Source organism: Balaenoptera acutorostrata, chromosome 3 (assembly GCF_949987535.1).
Source record: "Balaenoptera acutorostrata chromosome 3, mBalAcu1.1, whole genome shotgun sequence".
Classification (NCBI taxonomy): Eukaryota; Metazoa; Chordata; class Mammalia; order Artiodactyla; family Balaenopteridae; genus Balaenoptera; species Balaenoptera acutorostrata.
Window position 1 is genome coordinate 24,377,397 of NC_080066.1, and position 19,843 is coordinate 24,397,239.

At 41.8% G+C, this 19,843-nt stretch overlaps 2 protein-coding genes across 4 annotated transcripts in view; one reads left to right on the forward strand and one right to left on the reverse strand.

Annotated features, from left to right (window-relative positions):
• Positions 1–295: 295 nt before the first annotated feature.
• On the reverse strand, positions 296–18,262 carry ATP5F1C (ATP synthase F1 subunit gamma). Of its 3 annotated transcripts, XM_007167424.3 has the most exons (10): positions 18,134–18,262; positions 11,157–11,191; positions 10,513–10,644; positions 7,216–7,420; positions 6,476–6,619; positions 6,287–6,351; positions 4,512–4,667; positions 4,002–4,098; positions 1,203–1,239; positions 296–437 (listed from the first exon to the last, which is right to left on the reverse strand). In XM_007167424.3, the coding sequence occupies exons 1-9, from the start codon at positions 18,187–18,189 to the stop codon at positions 1,233–1,235; spliced, it is 897 nt and encodes a 298-aa protein (XP_007167486.1). In that variant the 5' UTR covers positions 18,190–18,262; the 3' UTR covers positions 296–437; positions 1,203–1,232. The 3 variants fall into 3 exon arrangements, with proteins under 3 accessions (XP_007167486.1, XP_007167487.1, XP_007167488.1); XM_007167425.3 differs by lacking the exon at positions 1,203–1,239; XM_007167426.3 differs by lacking the exons at positions 296–437; positions 1,203–1,239 and having other exon boundaries at positions 3,998–4,098.
• A 144-nt stretch (positions 18,263–18,406) lies between these two features.
• KIN (Kin17 DNA and RNA binding protein) overlaps positions 18,407–19,843 on the forward strand; it is a 35,689-nt gene continuing 34,252 nt past the window's right edge. The window contains exon 1 of the mRNA XM_007167427.3: positions 18,407–18,577. Within this exon, the coding sequence (XP_007167489.1) occupies positions 18,464–18,577 (114 nt within the window). The 5' untranslated portion in view covers positions 18,407–18,463. The remainder of the gene's footprint in view (positions 18,578–19,843) is intronic.

Genomic DNA, 19,843 nt, shown 5'->3' on the forward strand with positions numbered 1-19,843 from the left:
ATTTATGGCTGTGTTGGGTCTTCGTTTCTGTGCGAGGGCTCTCTCCAGTTGCAGCGAGCGGGGGTCACTCTTCATCGCCGCGCGGGCCTCTCAGTATCACGGCCTCTCTTGCTGCGGAGCACGGGCTCCAGACGCGCAGGCTCAGCAACTGTGGCTCACGGGCCTAGTTGCTCCGCGGCATGTGGGATCTTCCCAGACCAGGGCTCGAACCCGTGTCCCCTGCATTGGCAGGCAGATTCTCAACCACTGCGCCACCAGGGAAGCCCTGTTCTTATATAATAAGAAAAGACAGTGATTTTCTTACGGTGAGTCATTTATTGTAAGATAATTTACAAATATCTCGCTGTCTTTACTGATTTAAACAATGGACCAACAATTTCTTCTGACAAGGACAGCAGTAAGCTAAAAACAAAATCAGCTTGCTGAATCTTCTTTACCTGAAAGATAAAAGTACAGAACAAATAAAAAACAATGTTTTTTTGAAAAATAAAGATGTCAAGAGATAATACATATTTCAGTGGGACTTAAAGAACTGACTCTACATAATAAAATGCTACTACTCTACACCAGTGGTTCTCAAATTTTGGTCTGGGGACCCTTTCATGGGGTCCGTGAGGGCGAAACTATTTTTATAACAATGTTATTTGCCTATTTTATTCTCATTCTCAGGTGCACACGGTGGAGTTTTCCAGAGCCTACGTGACATGTAATATCAGAACAGAATGAATACAGAAATGGAGAGAACTGAGCTATCCTCTGTGAAGTCAGATATCAAAGCGTTCTGAGACCAGGAAGTTTGAGAACCACTGCTCCTCACCAGCCTGTATTTAATAACTCAAAAGAATACTAATTCTTTTTTCTTTTTGGCCGCACCACGAGCCATGTGGGATCCTAGTTCCCTGACCAGGGATCGAACCCGTGTCCCCTGCAGTGGAAACGTGGAGTCCCAACCACTGGACCACCAGAGAGGTCCTAAGAATGCTAATTCTTTATCCTTACAGTTTATTTAATATATCTAAGAAGAAAAAAAAGCCCACTAGCATCACCCACATACTCCCACAAGCTGGCTGCTGCTCCAATGGCCTGGCCATCTCATCTCTCAGGGAATCAGTTTCACTGCTGCTGAATTACCTTCAATTCTACCTGACTGGGTTTCTTTTCTGACGGGGTAGGGGAGAGTGTGTGAAATATTACCACTTTACCTCTTGTCTGAGGATGAAACTCGATTTTCATTAGTTCCTGGGTTATTATATTAGAAGAAAAAGACAAACACAAAACAAGCAGGTCAAGAAACAATCCATGCTGGTTAATCATACAATTTCTGACGAAAAAAGCCCACTTCCTCACTCACTACCTTGAGTATATCACATAAATACTTACCAAAATATTCCCTTAAAACAGATTCAATGATTGTTATAAAAGGTCATAGACTTGAATCTGGTTAGAAGCAATAAACCCATGTTCATGCAAGTAGGCAGGACTATGAAAGCATACTGTAAACCACAACTTTTCTATAAATAGCATACAATATATTAAAAAATTTTAGGCTAGCAACTAAATATTTGGTACCTCAATTATGGTTTATTCATGCCTTTTATATTATTACCAAAGAGCCAAATGTGTTTGTATTAAAGCCTTTAAGCAGAAGAGCTGACAGGTTACAGAGCATGCAGGTCCATTCATATAAATAATCCACCGTGGGGCTGCACAGCTAACTTGCAATAAAGGATTTAGACTGCCTTTCTAGAAAGCGAAAACTAGTCAATTTCCAGTTATTTGAGTTCTTTTTAAAATTCTTGGTCTTCATGTCCCAATCTCCCTTTCCTCATTTCTCTGGTTTTGCTACTTTTCAGCCAAGTCCCCGCATTGCTAATCAAGAAAGAGCCTGGTCCTCAATTCCGCAGAGGCTGTAGCCTCCGTCTATTCCGAGCATTCATTCCTCTTTCCCTGACTCTCCACACCTCTCAGCTCCCGGACCTTCAGAGCGCGGTCGAAACTGTCCCCCAGGCCTCTGCGCGCACGCCAGCCGAGAAGAAGTCGGCGTGGCTCCAGCGGTACGAAGTACAGCCAGGAGGACGCGAAGAACACACTTATTTAATCCCTGTATTAGCCCCCGTGTCATAGAAAACAACTGCGCTGCAGGCAGAGGATCTTAACCACGTCTATCAAGCTGGCAAATGGCAGGGCCGCTCATCACTGCACTGGACTCTGATGTTAACAGAGCAGGAGTGACCAGGCTGAGAGATGATTAGTCTTAAACTCACGCTTGAAAGCAAAATAAGAGAAGGAAGGCTGCTGGATCCAACCAACACTTACAGGACAGTCTCAACCAGTTTATTTGTGTCTCTGGCATTCTGCCCATTTCTATCCTCCAGAGACAAAAGGACCAACTTAAATGTCATCGTAGTGATAAACCTTTCCCTGATTCTTAAACCTGGATTCATGTTTTCACATCCCCGATAAAATGTTACTTCTCTCTCTGCTGAACTGCCAGGTCTTAATATATTCATGGCGGGCTTCCCTGGCAGCGCAGTGGTTAACAATCCGCCTGCCAATGCAGGGGACAGGGGTTCGAGCCCTGGTCTGGGAAGATCCCACATGCCGCGGAGCAACTAAGCCTGTGCGCCACAACTACTGAGCCTGCGCTCTAGAGCCCACGTTCTGCAACAAGTGAAGCCACGACAATGAGAAGCCCGCGCACCGCGATGAAGAGTAGCCCCCGCTCACCGCAACTAGAGAAAGCCCGCGCACAGCAACAACAAAGACCCAACACAGCCAGAAATAAAAACAAATAAATAAATTAATTTAAAAAATATATATATATTCATGGCACGCCATTCATTCACCCTACAAATACTGACTGAGGAAGTGTGTGCCGGGCGATGGGGCTACGAGACTGAAGGAGACCCTCCCCGTCCCAAGCCGCAGGAGGACACAGAAAAACAAAAGGGCAACTCCTAGTAAAACAGTGTAAGTGCTACGATGAAGGGAAGCACAGGAGGCTGCCCCACTCAAACCAGGAAGGGGGGACTTCTGAAGAAAGGATTACCCCAGCTCCGTTAGGAAAGATAAACAGAGTCAGATGTAGGATCAAGGGTGTAGCGGAAGGATGGCATTTCAGGGAAAAAAACATGTGCCACTCAAAAAATATATTTTTTAATTTGGGAGAGAAATGACAAGGATCTGCGTGAAGAGGGCATAAAGGGGAAAGGGTCAAGGGATATTTCGAAGGTAAAATTTACAGAACTTGGTGACCAATTAGCAGGAGGTGAGAGAGAATGAGTCAAAGATAACTTACGACACATTTTATCTTTCAGCACAATTATCTGCATTTTTTTCTTATCCTATTAGCACGTAAATGCCTTGGAAGAAAGGATCACATCCTTTAACACCGTGCCTAGCACTGTATGAGGCATATAATGGGTGTTCAACTTAATAATTTTTAAAACAGAATTCCCATTATCGTAACCCTGGTTTCACAAACATTAACATATCTAGCTAGACAACCAAGACATTTTCTTGAGGAAAGCGGTATTTTAAGAACTACTGTAAGACAGTACTGATACAGAAAACTTAATTTAAAAATTCCAGGACCCTACCACCATTCAATGATCTGCAGATTTATATAAAACCAAACCCCAAACCAGTCCTGTAACTCAGAAAGCTTGATTTATAATATTTTAAGTTTCAAAGATAGATTTTATAAATGATACTGAATTATTCATATCGTTATTCCTAAAACTTGAAGAAAGTGAAAGCTAGCAATATACTAATTTCTAAAAAGAAGAAACTAAGCCTGAATATTTCAGCTGAAACAATCAAAATACACCAGAGATCTCATTTACATCAAACTTTATGTTCTACGATTAAGAAAACAAGATTAAGCAATGGATCATTTCATCTTTAACAGACAAAACAAAATGGAAAACTTAAACATGCAAAGGTTAAACTAGCAGGCACAGATGAGACACGGAGTCTGAGGGCGACGCATGGTTACTTACAGAGCCGCAGCACCGGAGATGATTTCAATCAGCTCCTTGGTGATGACAGCTTGGCGGGTGCGATTGAACGTCAAAGTCAATTTGTCAATCATCTCAGCTACAAACAAAACAAAACAAAAGATTAGACAACAAGATCTGAAACTAGAAAAGAATACCTTTTTCACTAACTCATTTATAGACGTGTGTTGCTTAATTCAAAAATAAGATTCTGTTTCCTTTTGGGTACCCAAACTGGCCACTCAAAAAATTTTATGAAGGTATTTTTGTTTCTTCCACGAGATACCTTTTCAAAGTACCTGCACACTTACTGCGTACCAAGTAAGATATTACTTCCTTTAAGGCAGAGAATATAATTTTTCTATCCTCACAGAATCGGTGGCAGAGCCCAGGACTAGACCCCAGCTCTCCTGCTTCCTGGTCCACTTCCAGAATCGCTAATGCCTTCTGACGTGAGGGTCTTCACGCTGCTTTCCGCAAGGGAATTCTCTCAGGAACATGCTCAGCGCTTACAAGCATTCTTGCTGGCGTTGTCCATGGCCGTCATCCTGGCACTCTGCTCACTCGTGGTGGATTCCTTCAGAGAGTAGTAGATGATGTTGGCCAGGTTGTATTCTTGGTAATTCTGCAGCACGTCAGCATCAATATCATCATAGATACTCATGCTCTCTGTTAAAACAAGCAATGGATTTCTCTGAAGCGATACAGCACAAAGACTGATTTAATCAAGACAGCTTCCTAGTATAAAAACTCTTTATAATTACAGAGAAGTCAATGTAAGATTGGCTAAAGGATTCAGTTCTAAAAGCTTCATCTATTTCCGTACTACAGATAATAGCAGATTTTCAGCAAAATATGATGTGTAAACAAAGCATTTGATATTCTACTTCAAATGCTTAACTTCATAAAACTTAAGAAGTCCACATTTAAAGTAACAGCACCACATTTCATGGATACAAATCCTTTGGACAGTCTCTGGCAGCGTGCTGGCCACGAAGCCACCCAACAGTCAGTGACTGTGTTTTTCAATAAAGAAAATTAAGGAAAGAACTGAGACTCGTATAGTGTAATATAAAAATCCCATTTCAGCCATTTGATTATTGGGGAAATCTGAAAGTGTCAGGAAAATAAGGGAGGGAAAGCTTTTCTGAGAATGTGGAAGAGAGGAAGAGTTAAGAGGCTGCTGTGCGTTTTAGTAATTAGGCAGTGGAAATGTAGCAGCAGACTTCAAAATTCATTCATTAGTGTAAAGTGCTGAGACAGTACTGGATTTCATCAAACTTAAGATGCGGTGGATTATAACTCCTATTTTATGTACCGTGAAGAAAGAAAATAACATAGCCAACTAAAAATGACATGCCATCGACTGGTAGAAGCATCCCAGTTTCTAAGACGTTAAAACGTAAAAGTTACAGGGACTTCCCTGGTGGCGCAGTGGTTAAGAATCCACCTGCCAAGGCAGGGGACACAGGTTCGAGCCCTGGTCCGGGAAGATCCCACATGCCACGGAGCAACTAAGCCTGTGCGCCACAACTACTGAGCCTGCGTTCTAGAGCCCATGAGCCACAGCTACTGAGCCCATGCACTACAACTACTAAAGCCCATGCGCCTAGAGCCTGTGCTCCGCAACAAGAGAAGCCACTGCAATGAGAAGCCTGCACACTGCAATGAAGTGTAGCTGCCGCCTGCCTCAACTAGAGAAAGCCTACTCGCAGCAATGAAGACCCAATGCAGCCAAAAAATAAATAATTTATTTTAAAAAATGTCAAAGTTATACACCTAGAACAGGAGAAATCTAATATACAAAAAGGGAAAATAAAATCAGTTCCTGAGTATTATTTCCAGGATGCATCACTGAGCAATGATCACTTTGTTTAAACAGCAAAACAAGAGAACTGAGTTGTTCAACGTATATTAGTTGTGAATAGTGTTCAAATCTCTATTCTAGAGCATCTGTTTTGTGGTTAGGGAGGGCTCTCACACACAGATTGCAAAGCCAATAGATCATTCTAGCTAAGTTCTTCAATCTCCAAGGACAGAAATCGTATCTAATGATGGCCTTCAATGGATATTTATTTATTTATTCAATTAATGAAAGAATGGAGTAAGAGTTGTCAAACAATAAATGTTTATGATTTCATGGAAGCCACTAATAGACGGTGACAGAAACGGCCCAATGTTATTTTTGTTACTGCTGAAAAAAAGCCACCCTGACAATCACTGTTTTCCTACATGTACAAATCTCTCCTTTCTATAGGAAAAATACTCGTCATACAAAACCTACTTACCAGCATTTGCAATGGTATCAAGGGAAAAGATGGGCTTTTCTTCTGTCATGTAGGAGATGACAGACCTAGAAATGGCAAAAGCAAATGTAAATTCCAAAAGTATAATTTTAAACTGTTAAGTAGACATTTACTTAATTGAAAAATCTGAACATAAACATAAAAAAGCTCGGATTTCAACATTTTTCTTGCCTGAATCGGTTAAAGATGATAGATCCTTCATCAAATTCATATCCAGAATTTAACAGTTCAAGGGCAATGACCGACGCATCCCCAAAGGTAGGGGGCCTTCTCCCCACTTCTTTGAATGTCACCAGAAACTGGTTAGAATGAGTCCTACATGAAAATGAAGAGGTCACATAAAATAGTTTAACAGAATACTTCTGCTGAAAGAACAGAGAACAAGGAAAAAACACTCTCACTACAGATCAAGCTTTTTTGAGGGGGCCGGGGGGTGTTCACTGAATTAAGGTGCCCCTACATTATCATGATTGTCCCTTTCCTTCAGCACCTGCCAAGAACTAAGGACTAACATCAGGCCTTTCTTGTCTTACATTTCTCTCTGCCTTTACTTCTCTCCTTCCAGTCCTAATCAAGTGTCATTCATTTCTGGCATTTCTAGGCTGTGAGAGCTCCTTAGAGTCCTCATTAAAAAAAACAAAAAAATGCCCCCCAAAACAAAAACCCATAGCTTCTGATATTCCTATTGTATTCCATTTATGGTCTGGAAGAAGGAAAAACAAAAGATAAATAGAAAACAGAGGAATGCATCCATTCTACTATATTCTGGAAAAAAATTCAAAACAAAACAAAACCTCTGGGTATAAAATGGTAACCAAAAAAAGACACCTTGCTTAAATAAACTATCAAAGAAACTTCCCTTTATTCATTCTTGCAGCCTTTTAAACATAAACAATATATACTTAAATTACCTGTGAAGTATACTTCTGAGTTTATCACCAACTCCAACAATCTTAACTTCTTTCCCAGCTGCTGTGAGATTGGCCACCTCACTCTTTAAGTGTTTAGCAATCGAGGAATGAATAGCACCACAAAGCCCTCGGTCTGAGGACACACCAATAAGGAGATGTTTCTTCTTGTCTTCAGGCACCTTAATATCAGCCTTTTCATATAGAGCTAAAAAAAAAGTATGTGTAATTACACTAAATACAGCAATAATCCCTAATTTACAAAATGATGCCTCAATATAATCAAGTGTCTGTGCACGTATTTCATTTACGATCAGGCTGAAAACCATAAAGGTTTAAATCTCTATTAAGACAAAGGTTCCTAAGGGCCAAATTATCTTAAATACTGACTAAAAGAAATCGCTAGCACAATTAAAGAACTTGTAAAAAGGCCAGACTTATAGAAGTACCAATTTCTCTAGACTTGCCAAATTTCTAAAGAAGACAAATCTTCAGCGTACAACCAAAAAAGCAGAAAACAAATATTTACTGAAATGCTCATATAATCTACATAGCAAGCTTTTATGAAAACTGTTGACATTAAAATGATGGACGCCATTTTATTTTTTATTTATTTATTTTTGCTGGGCTGCGTGGCTTGCGGGACCAGGGATCAAACCCGTGCCCCGTGCAGTGGAAGCACGGAGTCCTAACCACTGGACTGCCAGGGAAGTCCCTATTTTTGGTATTACTAACAACCTCACTTTGTTGGTCTTCCAAGAAGCAGAAGGCAAGAGGTGTTTAAATAGGACAAAATATACATTGATTTTACTGGGGAAATGCATGTGAGAGAAAATAGGAAGGAGGTCAGAATAGCCATCACACCAGGATGCCAGTCTGACCAGTGGGAAGAAAGGTGGGGTGGCAGCTTCCTGGACCACTGTACAGTTGAGGGAAAGTTCAGCGAGGCTGCCAGGGAGCCCCAAGTCTCACAAGAACACGCCTACCTGAGTATCCCACCTGTGCTCAGGTGCTGGCCAGGAGCAGCCCGTGGGAAGCATGGCTTAGGTGCAAAAACACAGGACGATTCAGCAGCTGTGCTCACTCTAGTTACAAAGTGCATCTTCATGGCTGCCACATTCCCCCACTTCAACAAAATTCCTGCTATTGCCTTTTTCAGTATAGAGCAGTGATTCTCAAATTTCAATACCTGAGGACCCTCCATAAAAAGCAGAGAGAAGTAAATACTCAACTCTAAAGTTTAGGGAAGTGGAGAAAATATTCCTTTTCAGTCTCTTTTTATGTTTTATATTGTACAGCATAAAATGTCTATTTAAAGTTCTTAAATATTTTATTTTTTATTTTTATTTTTTTAAATTTTTTTTAAAGTTCTTAAATATTTTAAATGATTAGCCATTTAATATCTAGCAGATAGTATTTTTTGTTTGAAGGACTTAGAAGCTGAATGGCAGCCTTAACTTGAGTTTTTAATATTACACCACAAATATTATAATTAGATATCTGAGCCAATTTCCTTATTCGATAGTTTTGTGGTTATAGAGTTTTGAGGGGAAACAAATTTATTACACTTACTCGTTTCAGCATGAAAGGTGAACAGTGAATGACTTTCCCCTTTTCATAGAAATAGGCTAGAGTAATTTATCAACCTCTACTGGGCTGCTAACTAGGTGCTCAGTATTATGCTGGTGGGAGAACAGGACTCAGGAGAGCAAACGGCTGGGGCTGTTAATGATTGCTAACCCTAACCTAGCAAGTCTCCATTATGCCTCCTAGGAAAAGCTGAATATGGCTGTTTTTTCTTGTGGCTGCACCACGAAGCCTGCAGGATCTTAGTTCCCCAACCAGGGATCTAACCCGAGCCCTGGCAGTAAGAGTGCCAAGTCCTAACCACTGGACTGCCAGGGAATTCCCTAAATATGGCATTTTTAAAGCAAGGAGCCATTTCCACTGAAGCCTAGTGCCCTATCGTTTTCTCATACAAAAGTTTCTTTAGAGCATGCTTAAAAAAGCATGCTAGGACTTCCCTGGTGGCGCAATGGTTAAGAATCCGCCTGTCAATGCAGGGGACATGGGTTTGAGCCCTGGTTCGGGAAGATCCCACATGCTGCGGAGCAACTAAGCCCGAGCGCCACAACTACTGAGCCTGTGCTCTAGAGCCCGCAAGCCACAACTACTGAAGCCCGCACGCCTAGAGCCCGTGCTCCACAACAAGAGAAGCCACCGCGATGAGAAGCCCGCGCACCGCAACAAAGAGTAGACCCTGCTCACCGCAACTAGAGAAAGCCCCACGCAGCAACAAAGACCCAACGCAGCCAAAAATTAAAATAAATAAAATAAATAAATTTATATGTAAAAAAACTGACTGGACTTCCCTGGTAGCGCAGTGGTTAAGAATCTGTCTGCCAATGCAGGGGGACACGGATTCAAGCCCTGGTCCAGGAAGATCCCACATGCCACGGAGCAACTAAGCCCGTGCGCCGCAACTACTGAGTCTGCGCTCTAGAGCCCGCGAGCCACAACTACTGAAGCCTGCGTGCTTAGAGCCCATGCTCCCCAACAAGAGAAGCCACCGCAATTAGAAGCCCGCGCACAGCAATGAAGATTAGCCCCCCCTCACAGCAACTAAAGAAAGCCCGCGCGCAGCAACGAAGACCCAATGCAGCCAAAAAATAAAACACTGATTAAAAAGAGCATGCTATAAATGCATGCTTACAAAATATGAAGAGCACAAGAAAACTATTGCACAAGGTAATTTATATGTAATACGTAGATGTACTAACACATAGATGATACAGATACATCTTTTCTTCAATTTGGAAATAAGCAAATTTCTCCCTCTTTACAGTTGATGTTTAAACATTCCGCTCATGTACTCAGAGTCATATCCATGACTACTCAGTCACCTTCCACTCCAGGGCACCCCCTCCCCACCCTGCAGTCCTAAAAGATCACATCACAGTGTAACAGGAAGAAATCAAGCATTTGAGTCTGATGCACTAAATTTCCAAGTTCTTTTGATTTAATAATCTAAGAAAATTTTCAGAATATCTTAAAAGTGAACATGATCACATACAGTGGTCAACAAATAGAGAAGCTCAGATGCCAAGTCACAGAGGTGTAGTTATGACTGCACTGGGCTTCAGTTTTTCTTATCTGCAAAGCGGGAGCTCTGACGGTCCCCACCCGCACAGGGCTGCTGTGATAGATGGGGGCCGGGAAGTACTCAGGACAGATGAGTCACGAGCAGTGATCTCTAGGTTAAACGGTACTTCGTAATTTGTGACTGTACTCTCCTCTTACCCAAGGATCCTATTCCATACACTCGGGCTGGTTTCAGTTCCCTCTCGGCTCGGGAATATTTTGCTGCTGCTACCATTTTCATAGACTTGGTAATTTTCTGGATGTTTTTGATTGATTTTAGTCGCCTGGTAACTGAAAAATAGAAGTGCTGTGTTAAGATAAAGGAGTTATGATTTCATTTGTGAATTTATCGAAATATTTTCCTAAACTGCAAGGTAGAATAATTAGCAGTTAGACCTTCAATTAATAGCAGCTGTTAAGCTAGGCTTAATGTTAGAGTACCAATAACTCAGACCTTGCGCTACCTGGACAGGACAAGCAAAACGGCAACATAATAGTATCAATAAATTATGTATTTAAAACACTAAATGGTACTGAAAATGGCCTTTAGCCACATATTCCATAACATTTTATACACACACAGTTTTTTCTAGTTATATCATTATCATTCTACAGACAACAGAATCAACAACCATGTTGTTGACCTCACATGGGTCTTTTCCAAAACAAGTTCAATGCTGCACACAGATGACATAGCTTCACTGTGTCCATTTTGACCAAATACGTAAATGGGCTAAAGCAGCACATTTTTATTTGTCAAAATTTAGTTTTTCTTAATTCACATATTGTGATAAAGTACTTACTATCTTTCAAGGTTGCCATATTTCGAACTTGGATCCTGAGAATAAAGGTGGTAAAAAACATTTTAGTTTTTTGAAAAATAGCTCAAAGAAAAACTTGCAAAGTTGATAAACTAATTTAAAGAGTGTTCCATAAAGAAATGATCTATAAGACTCTGAATGTGTGTGTGTGTGTGTGTATATATATACATAAATTCCTCAATACTGATACCAAACCCTATACCATCAAAGGTCTCATTCTATTTGATCTAACACAAAGCTTCCACTGAAGTCACAATGGCATTCACACATGCTCTATTCCCACCCCTATGTCTTTGCCTATATTGTTCCTGACTTCCTCAGTTCACTGAAACCTTTTCAAATAACATTTAGGGTCAACTACACATTCTAACATGGCCACATGTGTCAAAGTACAGTTTATTTAAACCAATTCTTAACTTTTTCAACTCAATTCAGTAAGCTTTTTACTAAGCAGCTACTCTGCTCCAGGACATGGTCTCTGACCACAAGAAGCATACTATTATCTCATAAACAAGATTTATGCAAATTTATATGTACATGAAATTTACATTAAATATTTTCTACAGTCTTTAAAGTGCTAATGCATTAAAGTCAAAATGACTTGACTTAAAAGTAATGTTGGTGAAAGATAAATTACGAGAGGATCCTCCTCTTACTGGTGAAGACATGTTATCGAATATACATTATCTTTTAGCTCTTAAGTCCATAAAGTACCTGTGTTGGCCTGGAAAGCTCCACGGGAGAAATGAAGAATCGATAAATTTGTGCATAAAGAAGGAGGGCCTAAGGAGGGCATTCCTAGGAACTGGATGTAGTTTTGAAGCTGGAGACATAGCTTGGGTTAATAAGTTTAAATATTATTTTATAGGTACTGGGGAAATGATGAATGTTTCTAAGCCCATAAATCAGTTTAGTTTTTCAGTAAGGTATCTCGGATGGCAGTGAAAAGCATAAAATGATACCAAATGTTGATGACATGGAGGCCAAACAAGGGGCTTCCAGACAAGAGAAGGCAAGCACCTGGACTGAGAGGTTGGCTAGGCAACAGGAGACCAGATGTGAGAGCAAGCTGACCCAAAGGTTTCTAATTTAATGACCTAAATGAACAGTGTTGTCATTTAACCAAGAGAGAAAAACTGGGTGGGGGAGATCTCCCTGGAGATAATGAATTTTGAGACAGATTTGTAACTATCAGTAGACATAGTAGTTGGTGCCAAAAAAAAATAAAATTAAAGAAAAAAAGAAAAAGAAAGAGAATTAGAACGAGAAGCAGGGGGAATATGTCCTAATTCTATAAGACCAGCATAACCCTAATACTAAAACCAGATAAAGACATTATATAAGAAATGAAATTTAGAGAATATCTCTCATGAACATAGATGCAAAAATCCTCAACAAAATATTAGCAAATGCAATCCAACCATGTATTAAAAACAATTATACACTACGACCAAGTGGGATTTATTCCAGGTATGTGAGGCTGGTTCATCATTCGAAATTCAAATATATAATCCATCACATCAACACACTAAAGAAGAAAGATTATATCATCAATAGATGCAGAAAAAGGATCTGACAAAATCAAATACCCATTCATGATTAAAAACCTCTCGGCAAATTAGGAATAGGGGAGAACTTCCTCAACCTGATAAAGAACATCCACAAAAAAACCCCTAAGATTTAATGGTTAGAAACTAGGAGCTTTCTGCCTAAGACCGGGAACAAGACAAGGATGTCCTGTCTCACCACCCCTACTCAACACTGTACTGAAGTCCCAATTAATGCAATAAGACAAAAAGGGAAACAACATGTATACAGGTTAGAAGGGAAGAAATAAAGCTGTCTTTGTTCATAGATGACATGATCAACTATATAGAAAATCCCAAAGAATGGCTAAAATTAAAACAAAAACTGGCAATACCAATGACGGCAAGGATGTGGGGTAACAGGAACTCTCACTGATCACCAGTGGTTATACAAAATGGTATGGCTACTTTGGAGGATGGTTTGGCAGCTTCTTACAAATCTAAACATAGTTTAAACATATGATTCAGCAATCATACCCCTAATCATAACCTTAAATACCTACCCAATTGAGCTGAAAACTTATATCTACATGACAACCTGCATTCACATGCCTATAGCAGCTTTATTCATGATTGCCAAAAACTGGAAGGAATCAAGATGTCCTTCAATACATGAATGAATGGATGAACAGACAGGTGCATCCATACAGCTGGAGCAGTATTCAGCAATAAAAATAAATGAGCCATCAAGTCACAAAAAGACATGGAGGAACCTTAACTGCATAATGCTAAGTGAAAGAAACCAGTCTGAAAAGGTTACATACTGTATGATTCCAATTATAAGACTCCAGAACTGACAAAACTATAGCAACAATAAAAATATCAGTGGTTGCCAGGATTTTAGGGAGATATTTTTAGGGCAGTGAAACTATTCTGCATGATACTGTAATGGAAGACACAGGTCACTATGCATTTGTCAAAACCCACAGAAGTATACAACAAAATGAGTGTCCTTAATGAAACTATGCACCTTAGTTAATAATGCATTAACACGGGTTCATTAATTGTAGTATACACTCCACACTAATGCAAGATGTTGATGACTGGGGAAAATGTCCAGAGCGGGGTGTGGGTATATGCAACTCTCTGTGCTACTCAATTTTTCTATAAATCTAAAACTGTACTAAAAAACAGACTAAAAAAAGTCTATAATAACTTTAAAATGCAGGCTATGAAATAAGATATGATGCCACTTTTGTGATTCTATGTGTTTATGTGCACAAAAGTAAGTCTGAAAGTTCATAACCAGAACAGTTATTTTTAAAAGATCTCTTGACTTATATATCTTACTACTGGTATTACTCAACCACGGAAAAAGAAAAATAAAGAAAATAAGAGGAAGAAGACTACCTGGAAAATATTAGGTTTGGTTTTAAGAGTGGATCCCCCAGGGCTTCCCTGGTGGCGCAGTGGTTGAGAATCTGCCTGCCAATGCAGGGGACACAGGTTCGAGCCCTGGTCTGGGAAGATCCCACATGCCGCGGAGCAACTGGGCCCGTGAGCCACAATTACTGAGCCTGCGCATCTGGAGCCTGTGCTCCGCAACAAGATCTGGAGCCTGTGCTCCGCAACAAGAGAGGCCGCGATAGTGAGAGGCCCGCGCACCGTGATTAAGAGTGGCCCCCACTTGCCGCAACTAGAGAAAGCCCTCGCACAGAAATGAAGACTCAACACAGCCATTAAAAAAAAAAAAAAAAAAGAGTGGATCCCCCAAAGGCAAAGATAAAAGCTGTCAAACACTGACAAGCTCTGCTAGTTCAGAGGGCAGACTTATCGACATAATGACCATCCCATGAACATCTTTTCATCATGGCATTTGAAAAGTAATATTTTGGGGATGATTTTCTTTTTTTGGAATAACAACTTTTTTGCCCATCTAAATTTAGAGACTATAAAGAGTGACACTGGGACAGCATGGTCTCAGGCATGCACTCCAATTTAACTGACACAGGTTTCTAGTCAGAGCACATCATATGGAACAAATTCTGAACTGCATGCCATATCTGGATGAACACAGAATGTTCGGGTCTCCACACGTATCCCAAGTGAGAGGTATGCAGGAAGATATAGGATCTTTTGTGATTCTTTCTGCTGTGCACACACCCTAATTTCCCCAATTTTGAAGCACTCTCATGTTTAGACTTCATTTAATTCTAAACATGTCTATCTGTGTTACAAAGTTACTTTTTAAGTACAATTTGAGTGCAAAATAACCACAAGCTGATCTGAACTCTCTCTAGCGACAGACTGCTCTACTGAATATACAGTTTTTGCAAATGAGAAGATAAAGGAAGTTCTGAGTCAGTTTCGTGTTCTGGAAAATTGCATCATGTCCTGAAAAATTCTCGGGAGATTATGTGAGAAACTAGAAACACGTCAAATACAGCAGAGGGCAAATCGCACAGATAGATGGCGGATTACCATGATCTACTATGATCACACAGCAGGTTCGTGGGTGAACTATGTAACATTCAAAGAAATTACAGACAGCTTGAATGAATTTTAAGGAGTGCATAATGCTGAATAATATAAAAATTAAGGAAGAAGTAGCATCCACTAATTCCTAAGGAAAAGAAAATTATGAAGTATGTCTAATTCTAACACTGAATGCCTGAGTGAAAGTCCAACCCCGGCCTCTCCACCAAGTGACTCCCCAGAACTTTATCACCAACCATGACCCACAAACCAGTCTTGTTAGGCTTCTAACCTTCTCACATTACATTTTATGTAGAACGTGTATGTATAAATTCGTTTTCATTTTTCAACTGATACATCTGGATCCTCACAAGCATTTTTCCCACTGTCCTCGGTTCTTTACAAATACTGACTCACTTAATCCTCACACTAATCCAGTGAATGGGGTACTAGCATTACCCCCATTTAACAGATGAGGAAATGGTACAGAGACACTGAGTAACTTGCCCAAGGCCACACTGCCAGGTGAGCGGTGGTCAGGATTCAAAGCCGGGCAGTTTGGCACCACTCCATCAGGTACACTACAGGCTGCTGCCTCAAGTTTAAAAGTAAATATCTGCTATCTCAGCCTGAGATGACGGCCTCTCTTCTCTCCCCTGAAATGCCATCTCTCTCCCTTTTCAGTGTCCATAGTTCAACTTGCGGCCTACTGGTTTCCTATTATAAAACAGTTCCATTTTAGACAATGTGGAACACTAGGAAATAGAAATGTATTTCCCCCTGATTTGAGATACCAAATTTCTTATTTCCATTTTCTTAAATACTAGTTTAAAAAAAAGTTTAATTTCCAAAAATTCAGGGTATTTTACTGACACCCTGAACAATTAAAACAACTTCACTATGTTTAATTAAGCCTAATGTTTAGTTAATGTTGGTATGCTAACCTCCTTGAAACCAAAACTATAACAACAAATTGCATTTTAAAAAGCTTTCAATAACCAAAACACAACCAAGGAAATGCCTCTTTCTGGTTCTGCAAAGACAAAAGTATAATATATTTCCCTTCCAAATTAATTCTGTGGAGTGTGAAACATTAAGATGGCTTTAGTTTCTGAATTTAAAAGGCAATTATAGGGAGTGGAAGGGAAAAGGCAGAAGAGGCAGGAAAGACAGCAGGCACCCAGAGTGATGGAATATATGAAAAGGAAGAGGACAGAGTATGCTTTCCAAGGTGGAAACTGATGTTTGATGAATATTCATAACCTAACAATTTAAAACCAACACTCCAAAGGGAGTAAGGTCAGGACTTCGACATTTATTTGCTGACTGAGGTTCCAGTTTAAGCCCCACCCCACGCAGTAGTTGTCTCAGACCCAGCGAGCGCTTAAATGCTTCTTAACTAAAAGATCTTCAGAAGATCTTACAGGTTTTTTAAAAGTTATTTTTACAATTTTATGTAATATATTTTGTCCTCATTTCAGAAACTGTCCATTTTTAAAGATCAACTTGGGTAACTTAAAGTTCTAAAAATACTTCCAGATAACACTAATGCACAGGAAGATGGGAAGGAAGGAGAGCTGATGTTTGCAGAGCACCACTGCATGTGAGGAACTGTCCCACAAAGCTCACCAGGACCACGTCAATTTGTTCACCACATTTTAGCACTTTCCACAGTGCCAACTTGGCGCAGGGCAAGCACCCAACAAATGTGCACTGAGTGATTAAGAAATGGGACAACCTATACCAGTGAGAATCCAACTAAGGTGACTTCTTACTTCCCATGAATACTCTTTCAATATTAGGGGAAAGAAACTCTGAATTCCAAGGCAAATCCACTAACATTTGTATGTAGGTTTTTCACATCAGATTTAGTTACTTCATTAAGCTGAAAATCTTTTATTGTTATAAATTTTTTGCTTAATGAACACATATCTATTTTAATAAATGCTTTATAGTCCCTTCTCATAAATTAGGACACAAAAATCTAGTTTAGTGGGGTGGCTCCTTAGAATTCTCCTTTACTGTAAAACCGGAGAAGTGCTACAGTCTATAGCTAACCCTTTAGCACTGTATCTGAAATTCTTCCAGACTCTGTCTAGCTTCAACACATCTCATGCTATTATAGGGTACCATACAAACCAACGTTTGTCTGCCTATTCCTAGGCCTTCTAAGATGCTTTTTCTGGGGGTGGGGGGAAACCAATGTTTAAAATCCCTAAAACTTGCGTGGCAGTGAACAGATGACGCATAAAAGTCCATCTATCTCCTCCTCCTCGGGGCCTTGGGACGATGTCATGACCTTGCAGGGTTACTGATTCAGCACAACGGTTTCGAGATAGTGCAAGGTGTCTTCCCCTTCCTCGCCAACAGATATTTAAAGTCCCCTTTGCAACCCACGAGGGCACTTATTTTATTCACTTGGGCCCAGCAAAGCGCCTGCTGCAAGGTCGTTGCTTAGTTCGCGTTGGGGGTTACTGCGCTCTGCAGCGGAGCTTGGCGCCTTTTGTCCTCAAAAGGCGCCAAGGACAAAAAGCACACCTTAACCTTCCGCTGGACCTTCCCTGGAGCCCTCCCCTCCCCCACTTTGAGGGCCCGGGTAAGGCCTCCCAGAGGCTCGCCGCCTGGCGCGCAGCAGAGGCTCCCTAAGCATTTATTTAGTAGCTGAGGGGATCCACGACTGCCCTGAAATTAACTGGGCCCAAGGCCCCACTCTCGAGGTCCCAGATGAGCACTCCTCGTGGCCCTCACGCCGCCCCAGCCCGCCTCCGGAGACGTGGCGCGCCCTTCCCGGTTCCGAGCGCTTTCTGCAGCCCGGGCTCCGGGGCCTCTGAGGGACCCGGGCCTGGCCGGCCCTGCGACCCCGGTTCCGTCCCACTCGCCTCCACCCGCTTCCCCTGCCCCGTGCCTGAGCCCCTCCGTCCGTCGCAACCCTCACGTTCCCACCGCGAGCTGCCATACCATTGCGGCTGCACGGCCCAGGCCGAGAGCCCTGCAAGGCCCGCCGGAGAAAACATGGTGATACCGGGTCTGCTGAAGGTCGATCAGCCAGGCCTCACCGCGCCTGCGCGGAAGCTGCCCCACGCACCCCGCCCACCCCGTGGTCTCATTCAGTCTCGCTTCTTCCCGCAGGATGGAACGAAGCCTCGCGAGCGTTGGGGAGGGGCCCAGGCTTCCGAAGCCCCACCTCCTTTCGAGGAGGGTATTTGTCCTACCCACCCCCGCCAGCCCTGTTCCGCTTCCGGTCAACCCGGCGCTGGGCTCCCGAAAGTTGTTGCTGCGGAGGGCGCGATGGGGAAATCAGATTTTCTTACCCCTAAGGCCATCGCCAACAGGATCAAGTCCAAGGGGCTTCAGAAGCTGCGCTGGTATTGCCAGATGTGCCAGAAGCAGTGCCGGGACGAGGTAAGCGGGCCCGGGGCGGTCCCCTGCCCACCCCCTCCTCTCCCCGGAGGGACCCCGCTGGAGATGCAGGCTGAGGTCCCCGACGCCGGGGTGAGGGCCTGGGTTTCCCGTCCCTAGTCGTGGGGGCTGCGCAGGGTGAGTCAAGGACTCAACTCAGTAGGGCCGTCCTTCCCTTCAGCCCCGTCCTTGCGGGGAGCCAGTGGCCTTTGACACCTCCTTGTTCCCCAGTCTAACCCCAAAAAAGAAATGAAGTAAGAAAAGGTTTTGCAGCCCTCGGAGAAGTGACCCCACTCAAGTCGTCAAGAAACGCGGGGTGAACAGTGCCGAGCCGGACTCCCGGGAGTGACAGTAACAGACGTCTCTGACTTGACGTGGCTCTTAGACATGATCAGGGTGTACACCTCTTTTCGGGATCAGATGAAAAAGGAGAACTAAGCTCTTGCACACTAGTCACCTAACAAGCATTTATCGAGCACCTGCCATGTGCCAGGACCAGGATGTTATTGCGAGTGAGATGTGGCCTCTGGAGTCAGAATCAGAGTCAGGAAGCCAAGCTGTGGCCACTTACAAGTCACATTCTCTCTGCGTGTTTACTTATCTGAAAAGTGAGAATAGTAAGTGTCCCTACTGGTAAGATTGTTGTGAGTTTTAAATGAGTGTATTATGTGTAAAGTGGCTCAAGGGGTCTTTGAGCAGATCTTGAGGAAACTTTGCATGCTGTGCTGTGGAGCTTACACTTTTCCCCATTATTTAGATGAATGATGAAGCACCTGGAAAAATTGAGAGCAGGCTAGTGACAGGATCACGTTTTTCTCTGGAGATTGAATTGGGTAGGAAAGGAAGAACACTGGGCACTTGGAATAATCTAATCCAGTGTTTCTGCAAGTGAGGGATGAGATACTTTAGGTGGGCCTCACGTTGAATAACATTGATACAGTTATTCTCTTTCATTTCTCTTTAGTTCTCTTTACTACTAGTCAAGGTAAAATTCTCACACAGAAAACTAGAGACTAGTACAGGGAACGTCCATATATCCACTACCCAGATTTAACGCTTTAAGTTTCACTTAACATTTTAAGTACTTTGCCATGTTTCCTTTTCTGTGAAATATGTAAAGTAAATTACAAGCATCAGGATATTTCACCTATAAATATTTAAATACGCTCCTCTAAAATATTAGGATATTCTTCTATATAGCCACCATATATGTCATCACACGTAACAAAATTAATAAATATTTCTTCATATCATCTGGTGCATACTCCA

Coding starts and splice junctions, on each gene's coding strand:
- ATP5F1C (XM_007167424.3), bottom strand. CDS start 18,189: ATGTTTTCTCCGGCGGGCCTTGCAGGGCTCTCGGCCTGGGCCGTGCAG. Junction 11,192..18,133: donor TGGGCCGTGCAGCCGCAATG/GTATGGCAGCTC, acceptor CTTTATTCTCAG/GATCCAAGTTCGAAATATGG. Junction 7,421..10,512: donor GTATGGAATAGGATCCTTGG/GTAAGAGGAGAG, acceptor CTTTTTTTTTAG/CTCTATATGAAAAGGCTGAT.